The following is a 14823-nucleotide window of genomic DNA, read 5'->3' as shown; positions in this document are numbered from 1 at the left end:
CCTTCATTCAATAAGGGATAAAATGTTCATAATTTACTGTCTGGAAAGAGACAGTCCTTTTCGATAGAATTTGAAATGCTGATCCTCTGCCTTCCTGTACAGAAAACTTCTAAAAGAATGCTAATACAGACGTGCAAATCTCCCCTCACTGAGCCGTCAATTTACACATCCACATCGCGGATCAGTTAAATATGAACGTGATTAAGTACTGGCCATACTGTATTTCTTCAGCCATTTAAAATTTTTAAATATTCCAAGTTAAATATACATGCTGTTGTATAGTCTCATCTTCAAAGTAAATAGTGTTACTGATGATGAGAAATGGATCCTATTCACAGCACCTTTCTCTTCCAAGGATTTCAGGGAACTCTGCAAAGTCTGGGTCCAAAAGCACCTGGAGAGTGGTAGTCTTTCCCGAGTGAGACTAATGACAAATCTCCAGAGGTAAGGCCACCATGGCTTAAGTCAGTGGGTTCCAAACTTTTCTGACCATAGTTCATAGCAAGAAATACATTTTTCACGACTTCACATACTTCCATACACACGCACACAAACACGCACACTACATACATAACTAAAAAAAGATTCAAGAATTTATCCTTCCTGCGTGCAATGCACTCTGACATTTTCTATTCTACTCTATCTTTGTTGTTATTATTACTGTTATTGTTGTTAGCTCATGTGGGTGACAATCTGCTAAATTGATTTCATGACCCACTTACAGGTCACAACCACTGGTGTGAAAAGCCCTGCCTTAAATGTCGAAGGTTTTCAGGATGTTGCCTGGGCAACCTTCTCACTCCCCACACCCTTTCTGGACCCTCGATCCTCTCTCTGGCTCCAGTGACCATCTGTATGTGAGGATTCCAGCCCTGATCCTCCTTCGGGGCTCCAGACCCACACACCCAATTGCCCACTGGACAGCCCCACTTGCAACAGCAACCTTAAATCCACGTCCAAAACTGTATTTAATGCTGACTCTCCGCGAGCACCAACCCAGCCATCCAAGCCAGAAACCTGGGACTTCTCTCTCTCCCTGCCCTCCCACGGCCAATTAATCACAGAGTCCTGCTGACTGTGACTTCTGAATCCTTCCACTTCTCTCCATCCCCCGGTTCCCATGATCTCTTGATGGGGCTACTGCCAAAAGCCTCCAGTGTCGCGCCCCCTCCCTCCAATCCCTCTTCCAGCCCGAAGCCAGTGTGATCTCTCAAACACGCAAACCGCATTATGTGACACACCTCACTGGAACGCCAACCACCTCACGATGGAGCCCGGCTCTGCATCTCCTGCCTTCTTTCTCCAGTCTAGCTCTTGCCACAGTCCCCTCCCCGACCCCCACCTCCCTTATTCTAAACCGGTGGCTCTCAGGTCGTGGCTGCACATTAGGATCACCTAGACAACTTTGTAAAAATACCGGCGCCCAGGCCTCACTTCAGGACAATTAAATACCAATCCAATTAGTGGCTGTAATGGATAGCCGGAGGGCTCTCTGCTTTCCTTTAGAAGGAAGGTCTCTCAGTGGTCTGGAAGTGCTCTCACTTCCTGGCCTTCACACAGCCTCAGCTCCAGCCCCACCCCACACTTATCCTTCAGGTCTCAGCGGAAGGGAATGTCATCGTCTCAAAGCCCATATCCCCTAAGCCCCCAGGCCTGGCCAGGGCCTCCCCATTCTGTGTTCCCGCAGAATCCTGCATCCCCCTATCGCAACCTAGGGAGCTTCAAAATCTCTTAGCTTGGCACTAATGGCTACTCACCAAATACCCACAAAGTGAATACAAGAATAAGGCAATTCTAGGATCAGATATGCCGAGAAGCTGCCGTTGAGGAGAGCTGAGAAAGAAAACACCACTGACACGTCAAGACGTAGATCAACATCTGTGTTGTCTTTGATTCTCATTTCCACGGAGTGTGCAGGGCTGGAAGCAGAGGCCACTTGGTGCCTAAATTCAATCATGTCTTCTTATGAAAGCTTTCCCAAAGGAACATAGCTCATCCTCATCATGTTCCTAGTTCATCAGAGGTGATAGACAGGGACTCATGTGCCCCACTTAATGAAGGATGAGACTAAGTTGCTGGCCCAGAATGACCAAAGCAGACCAGAGGAAGGCAAGTCAGATCTGGGCCGCACATGTCCGTTTTGCGCAAGGCAGCGGGCTCTAACTTCCAGAGTAGAGCTAAACAGCAGAACAACGAACGTACAGAGAAAGCTAAGGCTAACATTCCTGCAGCAACTCCTTTTCAACTGGATTTCACACAATGCTTATTACAGTACCCATTAAAGTCTTGCTAGTAATTGAAAAAATTATATATGTGCAATGAGCGTGAGTTAATGTTAACAGAAGAACCTTAACTTTTGCATCTCCTGATTTTTTACTTTTAGCTTGTACCTTAACCTTGCATTTTTGTGGGGTTCTTTACATTTTATATGGAGGTGTAAAGTCACATTTGAGATATAATTCTATTAGCCATACAAGCAACTTCATAAGGCTATTATGTTGCATCAACTTTTTCTGTAAAAATAAATTGTTAAGGATATTATTCCTGGAACAGAATAAATTCTTGGAATTACTGAGTAACTTATGTACTGTACCACTGTTCCAAGAACACATTACTTATTTTATCATGACAAAGTAAAGTTATTAATCTTCTGGCCTCCATTTCAACAATGAGAAATGCTGTGAGATGCAGAGACACCTGCATTACATTTCAGTTCAACTTTATATCATCCATAAACATCTCTGTTTTGGACACCTCATCCAAACAAATGCTCACAGCATACTTCTATGTAGCATTCGATTTTATGAAACTATAAAAGTTCCTTGCTGTTAATTACAGAGACAAATGTCTCATCACACATTTGGTTACCAGATAGCATAATTAGTTTTCTCCATTAACCTTTCAGATATAAAATTTGATTTCGAAGTAAAAAAACATTGTAAAACTCTTGCAGTTCAAATGATACAGTATATTTGGACATGTTTGAAAAAAATGCAATACTAAGAAAACAGTTTTATGGATTCTTATTTACAAGGATACTGATTGTCTGGAATACTGAAAGGAAATCTGTCTAAACTTCTTAATGATTTTAAAATATATGATCGAATATGCATGTAATAAGCTGTCCTTTGTATAGAAAGGAGGCTCAGTAACCTGACCATGAATGGAATGTGCCCTTTGATCTTGCCCTGGGTATGGTGATGCGGCTGAGTGGGTCCACCTCAGCCCCTTGTTTCTGCCCCCTTCACATGGGCATCTGGGAGAGAGCCAGGTGAAGGGGTGTCTAGTCTAGAGCAAAGCAATAGCGCTTCTCTGCTCAAAGCTAACTAACCCCACAGCCTTGGCCTGCAGAGGACCATCTGCCAGCTGACATGTGTAGGGAGCGAGTGCTCCTGACGTTTACATACTTTGATGCTGCCAACATTCAGTCCTCTTGTAACACGCGGGACAGTGCTGCACAAGAAAACCCGTCTCGCCACAATAGACGGTCCCACTCAGATCAGCTGATAATTGGCAGCAAGTTGCATTTTTAACATGTTTTAAACATGGTACTCATTTGTTTGTTCAAAAATAGTTATCGAGAATCGACTGTGTCAAGTATCATGTACCAGAAACACGGTCAACGGAGTCCTGCCCTGCAGGAATTCAAGCTGAGACTGGAGAAATGAAGGCTCAGAGAGGGCGGTAGAGGTCATACCAGGCAGAGCCCAGCAAGGCAGACGCCAGGCCCACGGGACTGCAGGTCCCGGAGGTGCCCGCACAGCATGGTCTATCTGCAGGGCGCTGGGGGCAGGGGGCTGGTATATGCCCACAGGCACAGAAGTGCGTCCTCTTTCAGAGTTAAACTTTAAGAGGGGGCCCTGCCATTAACCTAATCAAAAAGGAACAAAAATAGGAAATGAAAAATAAAGCTTCTATGGTCAGTCAGTGTTGACAAATTTTACTCTTGGTATGTGAGGTCCAGTTAGCTACTAAGAAGGAAGTGTAAATTTTCACCCCTTAAAGCCAGGGCAGAACTTAGAGGTGAGAGTTGAATAATAAAGTTTCCAAGTGGCTGATTCCACCACTTTACTTTGAATTTAAAAGTGGACATCTCACTCATTCCCTGAGCATGTACTGATGATTATTACATGACCAGCGTGGTGCCGGGCAGTGGGGACACAGGGATGATTCTCGGGGAGTGTATACCCCGGTGGGGAGAGAGAGAAGTAAACTAGCGATGCCTTTGCTGTGATGGCACCACGCCGGAGGCTGCGGAGGGAGAGGTGAGGGGAATCAGAGAAGACTGCCTGGAGGAAGTTACATCAAACTTGGAGTCCTTAGGGAAAAGAGAAAGCCAAGCAAAGAAGAGGGAGGATGATGCAAGTGTGAAATTCCAAGCAGAGGAATTTCTGTGGCTTCCGTGCAGCCACCAGGGTGAGAAAGTGCCTGGCTTCAAAGGCAAGGACGGATTCTTGTTACAGGAATGAAAGCGGTCTGGTATGGCTGACGCCCTGGAGCTGGAAGGACAGCGTCAGCAATAAGCTCCAAGGATACAGGTGGCAGTTCATGCAGAGTCTTATCTGTCAGGCTGAGGGGTCTCAGTCCTAACCTGAAAGCCGCAGACAGTGAAGACGTTCAGGCAAGGAGCAACCCAAGTGGCCCAGCCCCTGGATAAACCTCTGCAGATTTGGGCATCTGCTCCTTGCGGGGTCCACACCCCCTACTACTGTGGACGCACATTTGGGCACATTCGATTCCAGGTAGTGTTCTCTCCAGTAATCTGTGACTTAAGAGAATAACAGAGTTGCTTTGTAAATGTCCTAGATCTATTTTTAACTTGGAGATGCAAAACATACTGTTCCAAAATCTTTATTTTATCTTATAGATGGCCATGTTATTTTCTTCCAAAAGTAAAAATCCATATTCCCATGGGAACCAAAGAGGCTAAATTGTTAATACATCTCCTTTGAGACTGTCCTTCTTGGAGGTTTTTTTTTCCCCCCCCTAATGATTTGGTCATGATCAGAGTAGGAACAGCAAATGATCACAATGTATGGTACATTTTACCCCGAGGGTGGTTCCTGAACCACACCAGGTCTTGAAGAGAAACAGAAAGAAGCAACTTTTTCTTGGGACACGGAAGGGCGTTGGTAAGCGGGCACAGCGTGTGCGCTCCCTCACGGTGTGACACGCACCAAGGCCTGTTGAATGCTTGGCTTTTGGTTTTCCTGAAATTTAGGTAGGGAAAATCGCTTCCTCTGGAACCTGAGAACCAGACAATGCCAAAAAGCAGTTGATAAACAGGTCAGTCCTCTCTTAAGCACCCTTAAGAGGGTGCACCAATGTTACAGCACAATACGGAGCCAGGAGAGCACAGACCATTTTTGTTTTGATTTTCAACATGTCGCTGGCTTTTGTACGTGAGGGCCTCTCCTTTTTGGTCTTTTCTAGACTTGAAGGTAAAAAAAAGAGATTTCAAGTTGTATCTCACAAATCAACATCAGAAATCCCAAATTTCTGTGCTAGTTGAATATATTACAAAAGATTCTTCCAGTTAAATGTGGCATATTTTAGTTTGGCTCACTAAATGTCTCCAAAATCTTAACAGAGTGGTATATTTGAAAGCAACTGTTCAGGGGCGCCTGGGTGGCTCCAGTTGGTTAAGCATCTGCCTTCGGCTCAAGTCATGATCTCAGGGTCCTGGGATCGAGTCCTGAGTCGGGATCCCTGCTCAATGGGAGCCTGCTTCTCCCTCTCCCTCTGCCTCTCCCCCCGCTTGTGCGCTCTCTCTCTCTCTCAAATAAATAAATAAAATCTTTAAAAAAATAAATTAAAGCAACTCTTCATTGGTCTGTATGACGGTGTCCAACATATTCACGCACTTAGGTATTTGAGTACCTATCATCTGGGTACCTATTATGAACACAACACTGTGCTGTGTGCTTCAAAGGATATGAAAAAGAATCCAGGTCACACTCACTCTGTGATCTTACAATTTACATGAGGAGAGATGGTGCAAATAAACAACCACAATTCAATGCGGTAATTGTTCAGGTTTGGGGGCGAATGGGGGTGTCTGCAGGGTAACTTGGAGGGCAATAAAGCCGTGTACAAAATAAGTAGGTATTAGGTAGTACGTGGTAAGTGCCATAAAAGAATGATGTTATTATTTAGTGCTAAGATATTCAGAAGAACATTTAAATTCTATTTCCAGAAGGAGAAGGCACAAAGCGATAATAAAAATAAGAATACAGCATTTCCTACTTTGAAAAAGTGTTTTGTCATTTGGGGTTCCTATATGCTGCAGGGGAACCTGCTGGGGAGGTCCGGGCCAACATTACTTTTCTATTACAGAAGATAAAGAAAACCCCTCAAGAGTTTTGGGCAAGGTATTATTAACTGTTAACCTGAGATTCAAACCAAGGTTTTCTGACTTTAAACCTGACTTCTCTCTAATGTGCTAGACAAACTGAGAAGGCCTCCAGGCCTAGGTAATGTTTGAATTGGGTTTTAGAAACCAATAGGAGATAGGACTCTAATAGATGGAGTCTGGAAAAGGGCGAAGACATGGGAGTGCCTGGAGAGAGCAGGCTGGTGAGAGGCACACACGTGGGCAGGGCAAGGTGCTCCCAGAAGGAATGCTAAGAGACCAGGCTGACATAAGCACACGTTTTTAGTAGGAAGAAGAAGGAGGTAAGACTAGGAAGGTGAACTAGGAGCAGACAAAGTACAGCAAAAGGAGGAGGAGAGGGGGCCTGGCTGTCTCAGAGGCCGCACGGCAGAGCAGAAACACCAGGCTCTCCTCTGCGCGCTCTCTGACCCTGGGCAAACTGACATTTCCAAAGACCCCTCTTTTTCACTTAAAAATGGAAATAACACTACTCCTCCAGTACAGGAAGTGCCCCATGCACAGCACATGTTCAACCCACGTTACTTCCTTTCTTCCCAAGTGGGTCCCAGGCTCTGCCCAGTCCAAGCTTCTGCCCGCCCCCCCCTCTACCGCCAGACGGTGCCCCCTCTCACATTCGGAGCCCCGCTCTGCCGCGGAGAGGCTGAGGAGTCACACACCCCGCTCAGCCCGTGTGGCCAGAAGGGCAGAGGAAGGCAGGACAGCAAGCAGCCCTGACACAGTGAGAGAGTGCAGAACCGGACATCGAGGGACCTGGTTTTAAAGCATGCTCAACTACTAATTACCGTGAGCCCTTGCGCAAATCACTTTCACCTCCGAGCTCAGCTTCCTGTCTCCATAACAGATGTAACAGCTGCCTCACGGTGGAGTTGAGATATTAGCTAAATGATTAATCCAAGTACGCGACCGGCCTAACTGCAAATACCTCCCGAACTTTAGGCAGTGAGTGATATCTAAGAGCGTCTAAGTCTGCATCTACAGCTACAGAAGCATATTTACACGTGCGCTTCTATTCAAGGAAGCCATCAGTGTTCAAGAGTCTCTCTCAACCTTGACTTTGCTTGCAATTGTTTGGGAAGCCATCTGTGGACCTAGAGGATGAGCAGGCCTACTTTTAGTGCTGTAGGAAACCCGAGAAGCCATTCAGACCAGAGGTTTTTCCATGGTGACGAGGACACCCTAAAAGCTGCAAGACGCCCGCAGAGGTGGGGAGGCAGAGGTGGGATGTGTCACCTGGGGTAACATGCAAAGTTCTTACCATAGTGCCTGGCACACAGCCAGCTCTCCCAAAATGACACCTACCATTATTGGCCATGTTTCTAACCCCAAGAAACACTCAGGCCCACTTGGACCTTCATGTTATTTGAGGGTGCTTCTCACTCATGGAACTTCAGCCACAGGTAAGGTGACACACGGGGGCCCCTTCCCTCTTGGGAGGAAACAGGAAGCAGGCAGGACCCAGGCCGCCTGACTCTAGGTAAAGAGCACCCCCATTTAACACATGCACCTGCCCACTTCTCCGGGAAGGAGACTTACATTGCCATGAGAGGCTGACTCCCTAGCCTGGAAAAGTGGGTAGGGATTATCTGAGTGTGTCATCTTTGAGGAGACTCTGGGGACCCTGGTGGGGGCAGCTGGCAGCAGCAAAGCCACTGAAAAAGATTTCAAAATTCAGACATCTCGACCCCACTCAACTGGCATGGCTACAGTACACTGTGCTTTGTCTTCTGAAAGCTGTGTAAGAGAACTAAGGATCAAAAGGAACTAGAACAGGGCCAGAGCCTGGCATATAATTGGAGCTCAACAAATATTTGTCAAGTGAATAAATGAGTGAGACTGAACACCTGAAAATCAGACATGTTCCAAATTTATATATTATGACAGTAAATCTAAAACAAAATCCAATGTCTCAAAAGAGATTTTATCAAATGTTTGTGTTATTGTTACAAGTAATAAACTTACCATCTCACTAAAATATTCTCCAAAAGTGCCTTGCTATACCAGGTAAGGTCTCCTGATGATCCTTGAACTATCTGGCCTGACATGGTACAGGGGAAAGATTTCTGGACAGGAGCCGTGGGTCTACTCCAGGTTCCACTATTTATGAGCAAGTTGCTTTACTCTGAGCCTCAGTTCCGTCCTTAGGTAATGGGAATAAGAACATCTGCTCCAGTGACCTTACAGGAATACAGTAAAAACCACAGGATGACAGGCGTGGAAGCAGTTTTTAAACGGGCGACCCTCACTTAACGTCTGATTCTAAGGACCCTTCCCTCTCTGCTATAGCTTCTGGCACCCTTCCCACCTGGATCTCCTCCAGCTCCCCTCTGCCTATCCAAAGCATCCCCAAGTTCGAGGTCTAGCCTTTCCAGAGCTTTCCACTTGACCCTACATTTGATCCTTCCCTTCCAACGCTGCTTTTGCTCATTGCCCTAGTGGTTCCTATTTGTCAGTTAATTATCGTTCACACAGAGGGGCAAGCAGTGGGGTGTTTCCAGCACAGGCGATGTGCACTGGGATCCCAGCTATGGCACTTGCTACTTGAGAGGCCCTGGCAGGCTACCAAACATCCAAGTCTCATGTACAAAATGGGGATGATAATGACTTACAGATTTGCCCTGAGAGGTAAATGAGATAATTCATGTGAGGTGCTCCAGTCAACACCGTGCACGCAGAGAGTGCCCAACGACTGGAGCTGTATGATTATTGAATGTTGCTCCTTAACTGTGTTCTGAACTTGTCCCATCTCCCCAACTGGACTTAATCTTTGAGAACAAGGTCTCTGTCCTTTCCATTTCTTTGGTTACCCCAACCCCACTCCCATTCCAGAAAAGCGCTGAGTGCATAGTCTTTTCTCAGAAAACATCTGTTAAATTGATTAAAACAAATTTTTGTTTTTCTCCAAACAGGGCTCAAATTTTTATGGTAGCCCGTCATAGCCAGCCTGACAATGTCAATGTCCACAGGGCAAAGTAACCTCCTCTGGCCCTATTATCACCTTAAAAATGTGTGAGTAACTCCCAAAGCACTCGGCCAAGCCATTCACACTATTGGGCTATCCTACCATGTTGGATGTGCTACATTAGTCAACAGCCTAAAAATATTCCAGAGAAATAGATTTCATGTGGAAACTCTGCCAAAACCCAGAGCACTCACTCTCTTTTCCCGAGACATGAACTTTAATCTTATAGGTGCAGATAATATTAAAAATAATACATATGTCTGAACACAGAAAATCTTATACAACACCCTAGGGGCCATGTTTTAGGACTTAGATTATAGTTGAAACAGTTCTTCTGGCGTTTTGCTAACAAACTCCCTTGGATGTCATAAACCTCACACTGAATTCTACACCCGAGCAAGTAACATTACGGATAGATTCTAGCAATTTATAAAACAAACATGCTTTAAATCTATATTTTGGGAAGAGTACCTATAAACTAAAAAGGCCTGTTTTAGAACATCATCAACAACCAAATTTTTAATTTGCTATGTTTTCAGTAACTATTCCCAACTGCTCTAGAAATTATGTTAGCATAATCATTTGCTCTTCCAGTTTTTAAAAAAATTGACCTGGAAATCACAAAACACAAATGTTCTCTGGGAACCATATCCCACTTCCCCCAGAATGGGCAAGACTGTTCAGTCTTTGGTCTCTTGATGTCTGAGGCCGTCTTAACCAGCAACTTGAAAAGCTTATCCTGACCCTGGTCTTTGGCTAATGTTCTCTATCTTCCCGGACTCGAGCTGGGAAAAATGAAAGCAGCAGTGTGTGCCCCTCAAGAGTTTGCATTTTACTGAATTCTGAGCACCAGCATCTTCCTGTTCTTCATCCCCCTACTCTGTCGTACCCAGAATTGCCTCACTGTATAGCATCCTTACTGTTTTCCAAATACACAGCAGAACCGGGGGGAAAAAGCCTGCTTTGTTGAAGAATAACTCAACCAAGGACATGATGTTCCATTTTTATGATAAATGTACATTTTCTACTAATAGGCAAATTCCTCATTTCCAATGACTAAGACGAGGGGTACTTAGATACAGAATTCCAACCAATCAAGTTTAGGGAACTGAAACTACAGAATTCCAATTGATTCAGTTTAAGGAACTGAAGAGAATACAATCCAAGAATATTCTCTTTCTGGGTTGTAGCATTTCACTTGGTGATTTACTTTTTGGTTTTTAGTTCTTTTAACCGTAAACAGGTGCTGAGCATAGTTGCCGGCCTCAGTGACAGTCTCTGCTAGGATGCAAAGATCTACGTGCCTTCAGTGGTCACTTATGTAAGAAATGCTGAGCCTTCCCTCCTGTTTCACCTCTATCAAGTATCCGTTTTGATTTCTCAGTCCTTCGCAACCCACCGTTTCTCTCCCTCAAAGCCAAAAAGAGAGATCCTGGTGACAGAGTACTCCACCATCTGGCTTTCACGTTGTTGGGATTTGCAGTACTACACACACTGGGTCTGAGCAGCAACCCTACTTCCTTCAGCCCTCGATACCCCCAGCTGGCAAAGCTGGCCCTTGCTTTTCATCCCTCCTGCCCTTTCTCCCACTTTCTGCTCCCTTGCCATGCAGCACCCAGCTCTCACCCTACTACTGGGGGTGGGGAGGTGCGCAGGATGGGCAAGGTGGAAGCCACATGCCACCGTTTACTCTCTACTCCTACTTCTCCTACTTTATGGGTACTTGAGTCTTAGTGGCAAAATCGCAAGTTGTTTGATTTTGGGTTCATGGTCTACAAATAACAAACTGCACATGCAAGATCCCTCACGTACGGCATTTGTACCAAAAGCTGCACTTGGAGAGACCGGCAATGCTCCTGACTACCTCCTTATTCATCATGCAGCTACCCTTGTCGGATGGTCTCCCAGATGCTGCTTTTGCTCAGCCCGTCCCTGAGGTGAGCTGGGAATGAGGGAGGGTAAGAGCAAAGCATGGCTAGTCTCTCTGCCCACAGATATCGGGGGGAGATGCACACAAGGCCAGGAAAATGACAGCTAGTACTCTCAAGAGGTGGTTGGGCGGACAATCACACTTTGATTTTCCTTACGCTTTTTGACTGTAGATTTAATTTAATTTTGTCATGGCAGGATTAGCAACCAGGCCACAGAGGTGAAGGGACATTGTAATAAGACAGCATATTAATCCTCTGTCCCACCCAAGGCAGAAGCAAAACCAAACAAATAGCAGCTTCCTGGAAATTGAATTTCTGTTATCCAGATGTCAAAGATGTAATACCCCAATTACACAGACTATTGCTAGTGAAGCATGCCAGCGAATATGCAATGTAAATGGGGTGAGCACAGAGCGACAAACCTGCACTGTCAGCAGCTGGCTCTGGGAGTGAGTGATAATTAGTACTGTGTGTAGACACTAATAAACATTTATGTCTGAAATTACAACTTTTAGCAATGTTAATAAGGGATATATTGGCAATCTGTAAAATAAAAGGTCTTGAAAAGAATGTCATACATTAAGCAATGGCAGACATTTCCCGTTCTGGCACAATCTTTTTTTTTTTTTTTTTCCCCTTCCCCCTAATTGCAAATGGCCACACTGTTTTGCTGAGAAATTAATTGACATAGGAACCTACCTAAATAAATGGGTTGGGTCTCTTTGGCCTCCCCATTAACATCGTTGCTGAATTCTGAGATCTTATATACCTCATGGTGATAATCTGGGATGAGAAAACAACCAAAAATTAAAATTCTAATGACCTGCAAGTTATGAATAAACAATAAAAACTAGACTCTCATTATATATAAGATGTAGAATCTATAAATTATAAATATAATTTCCAATAACTCGATTAACCACCGAATTTGTAGTCACTAATAATCCCTAAAACTTTGCTTACTCTGAAGAAGTACACAAACTTGAAATATTACTTTGACTTTAGAAAACAGCTTTGCTGATCACATGGTTTTCACAGTAAATTTGGCCCAGAGATGCCAATTACTAGGCCTTTTTGCTTTCAAATGACAAGTATGTTTATAAGGGAAAGAAAAACCTTGCCCAATCATAGGCCAGCGGGTGATTCCAAAATTATCTCCACAACTCATTTCCATGAGTACCGTATATCAATAGCATGCTTTAGGGCAACCCAACACTCAGTTTTCTCAGTTTACCCAGCAAAATCCCAGCCTCTAAGCAGCTTACCGGAAAGCACACACGAAAAATACTGATTTGTTATTTCAAATATAGTCTAGTCTAGATAAGAAAGCAAGATTCTTGTCTTTCACACAATCTTTTGCATTCAGCTACTGCACTCTAATATACGATAGTTTATTTGCGAAAAATGCACCTGCAGAGAGAATAATCAGACCCATAATTTAAAGAAAAGGAAAATGAAAAACTTGCTATGTCAGTCAAACTTTTTAAAAATACAGTACTTTATGAGCCTCCTTATTCTCTACGGAGGCTGCTGGGCTTGCCAATGGTCTAGTTCTAAAAAGTAGGATCGTCTAGGTAAGAAAATAGAGGTTCCTTCTTAACAGCCATTCCCTTTTTTGTGGCAGGAGACCTGACAGGACAAGGTCTACAAAACTACTCTCACTTTTCAGATAAAGTAGTTAAGTTCCCTGAGGTCATAAATAAGAAAGCAGCCTACATTCCTGAATGAATCAATAGACCAACAGGCCAGTCACATATGGAAGATTTTTAAAGTACAAATGACTGAGTAATCCACACAGAGAAAGAGGGAAGAGCCATATATTTTGAATACGGAAAACTATTTCAGGCCTCTTTCATTAAACAGCCTCCAAACTAAATCAGGGGAAACAGATATGCGCAGATCTTCAAAATGTCTATAGTCAAACCATTTTCAGGCTAGCCAAAAGCAGGCTTTATGGAATCTACATCATAGTTAGCTCAGCTTAGTTTGAAAAGCTCTATTACTTGGAATCCCCCTCTAATTTTCATCACCTCACATGTGACTTCCCCAGGTTGTTCAAACAATCGCCTTGCTCTCTGATGCCAGTGCTAGATAAAACAGAAGAGAAGGGACAGGTTCTGTGGTTTGGTTTTGACCTCAAGTTGACTCAAAGAAGATATTTAAACAAGGTGATTCCAAACTCAATATCAGGACTTGTGACATTAGGACGAAAAAAGTCACCTGCCTCTCATTTAAGGTGACACAATGCATTTTAAGACATATTTTAATGTCTGCTCTTAAGTTCTCATCGTCTCTGACAAAGTCCAGTAAGGAAAATAAAGCCTCTGACAAGTAACTGAACACAGGCAAGGCGATTCAACTTTCCCCTCCCCTGATAAAATAGACCCAAGCCAGAAAACCGCGGTGTACACCTGTTAAATCGTCAGGAACCGGCTGGATTTTTTTTTTTTTTTTTAAATAGGGATACTTTTCTGACCGATAAGGGATCTATTCCAAAATACCTTTCCAACCCAAATAACGTCTCCAGAAAAGATGCCGGAGGTCAACAATTCTCATTTGGCCTCGTCCACCTAATGAGCTTCTTTCTGGTTCTTAAAAGAACCACCACCTTTTTTGCTACTGTTTGGGGGGGAAAAAGAAAGCAAACCCACAACCATTGGTCGGGGATCCGTGTGTGCACGGCCTGACGGAGAGGCAGTTCTCCCCCAACCCCCAACCTAGCCACAGGAGTGGAATACCAAAGAAGGCTCTCGGCTCCCCAAGTGTCATTGTTTGCTAATTTCCTGATGTGCCCTCCGACTTGTTTACGCTGAATAACATCCTGCCTCCCCCCCGCACAACTTTCCCCGCCGCGCGGCGTGTGCGGCCGCGGCCCCCGCGGGAGGAGATTCGGGGGTCCCGGAAGCCCGGACCCCCGGCGTGGGACGCGCGGCCGCGGCGCGGGGCGAGGGGCGGCGGGCCGGGCGCGGGGATGTTTACGCGGCGCCAAGTCCTCCCTCCGCCGCCCGCACGCCCCCCGCCCGGCCCGGCGCGGCCCGCCGCTTACCTCGGCTCACCAGTTTGAAGCTCTGGGATTTCCTGCTCCTTTTCCTCTCGGAGAACTCCATGGTGCTGGCAGGAGGCAGGGGCTGCGGCCAGGGGGCGGCCGGCGGGCGGAGGGAGCGGCGGCCGAGGCGGCGGCGGCGGCGGCGGTGGCGGCGGCAGCGCTGGCTCCTGCCACCCGGCAGCGGGAGCACCAGGACCAAGGTCCGTGTCTTGAATCCGCAGGGGGAGGCAAAGGCAAGGGAAAAACCACCTCGAGCCCACTCGGGGGCTGCGGCTCGCGGGGTCGGCAGGAGGCGCTTTCCCGGGAGAAGTTGCCCCCGCCTCGCCGCCGCCGCCCGGTCCCCTCAGCACGCCCCCCGACCCCTTCTCATTCCCGGTCTCTGTGCCACACGCAGCCGGAGCCGAACTTTCCGTTGGGGAGCGAGTTGGGGGCGGGGAGGGCGCGGCGCGGCGGGCCGGGTGCTGCCGGCGCCCTGCGCGCTGGCCGCGGGCCG

At 45.8% G+C, this 14823-nt stretch overlaps 1 protein-coding gene across 12 annotated transcripts in view; it reads right to left on the bottom strand.

Annotated features, from left to right (window-relative positions):
* Positions 1–14817, bottom strand: part of BEND7 (BEN domain containing 7) — a 92420-nt gene extending 77603 nt beyond the window's left edge. For 10 of the 12 annotated variants that reach the window (XR_012374567.1, XM_073879905.1, XM_073879900.1 and 7 more), the window contains exons 1-2: positions 14331–14817; positions 11984–12067 (exon numbers count right to left, since the gene is read on the bottom strand). Coding sequence is in view for 10 of the 12 variants with exons in the window: in XM_073879905.1 (XP_073736006.1) it covers positions 11984–12067; positions 14331–14391 (145 nt within the window). In the remaining 2 variants the exon portion in view is untranslated. The remainder of the gene's footprint in view (positions 1–11983; positions 12068–14330) is intronic. The other 2 variants (XM_073879902.1, XM_073879901.1) reach the window with 2 other exon arrangements.
* Between the last annotated feature and the right edge of the window lie 6 nt (positions 14818–14823).

Source organism: Callorhinus ursinus, unplaced genomic scaffold (genome assembly GCF_003265705.2).
Source record: "Callorhinus ursinus isolate GAN/ISIS: 27379988/994484 unplaced genomic scaffold, GSC_fseal_2.0 scaffold36, whole genome shotgun sequence".
Lineage (NCBI taxonomy): Eukaryota > Metazoa > Chordata > Mammalia > Carnivora > Otariidae > Callorhinus > Callorhinus ursinus.
The sequence above is the reverse complement of the archived record's forward strand: the minus strand, read 5'-3'. Positions and strand labels throughout refer to the sequence as shown.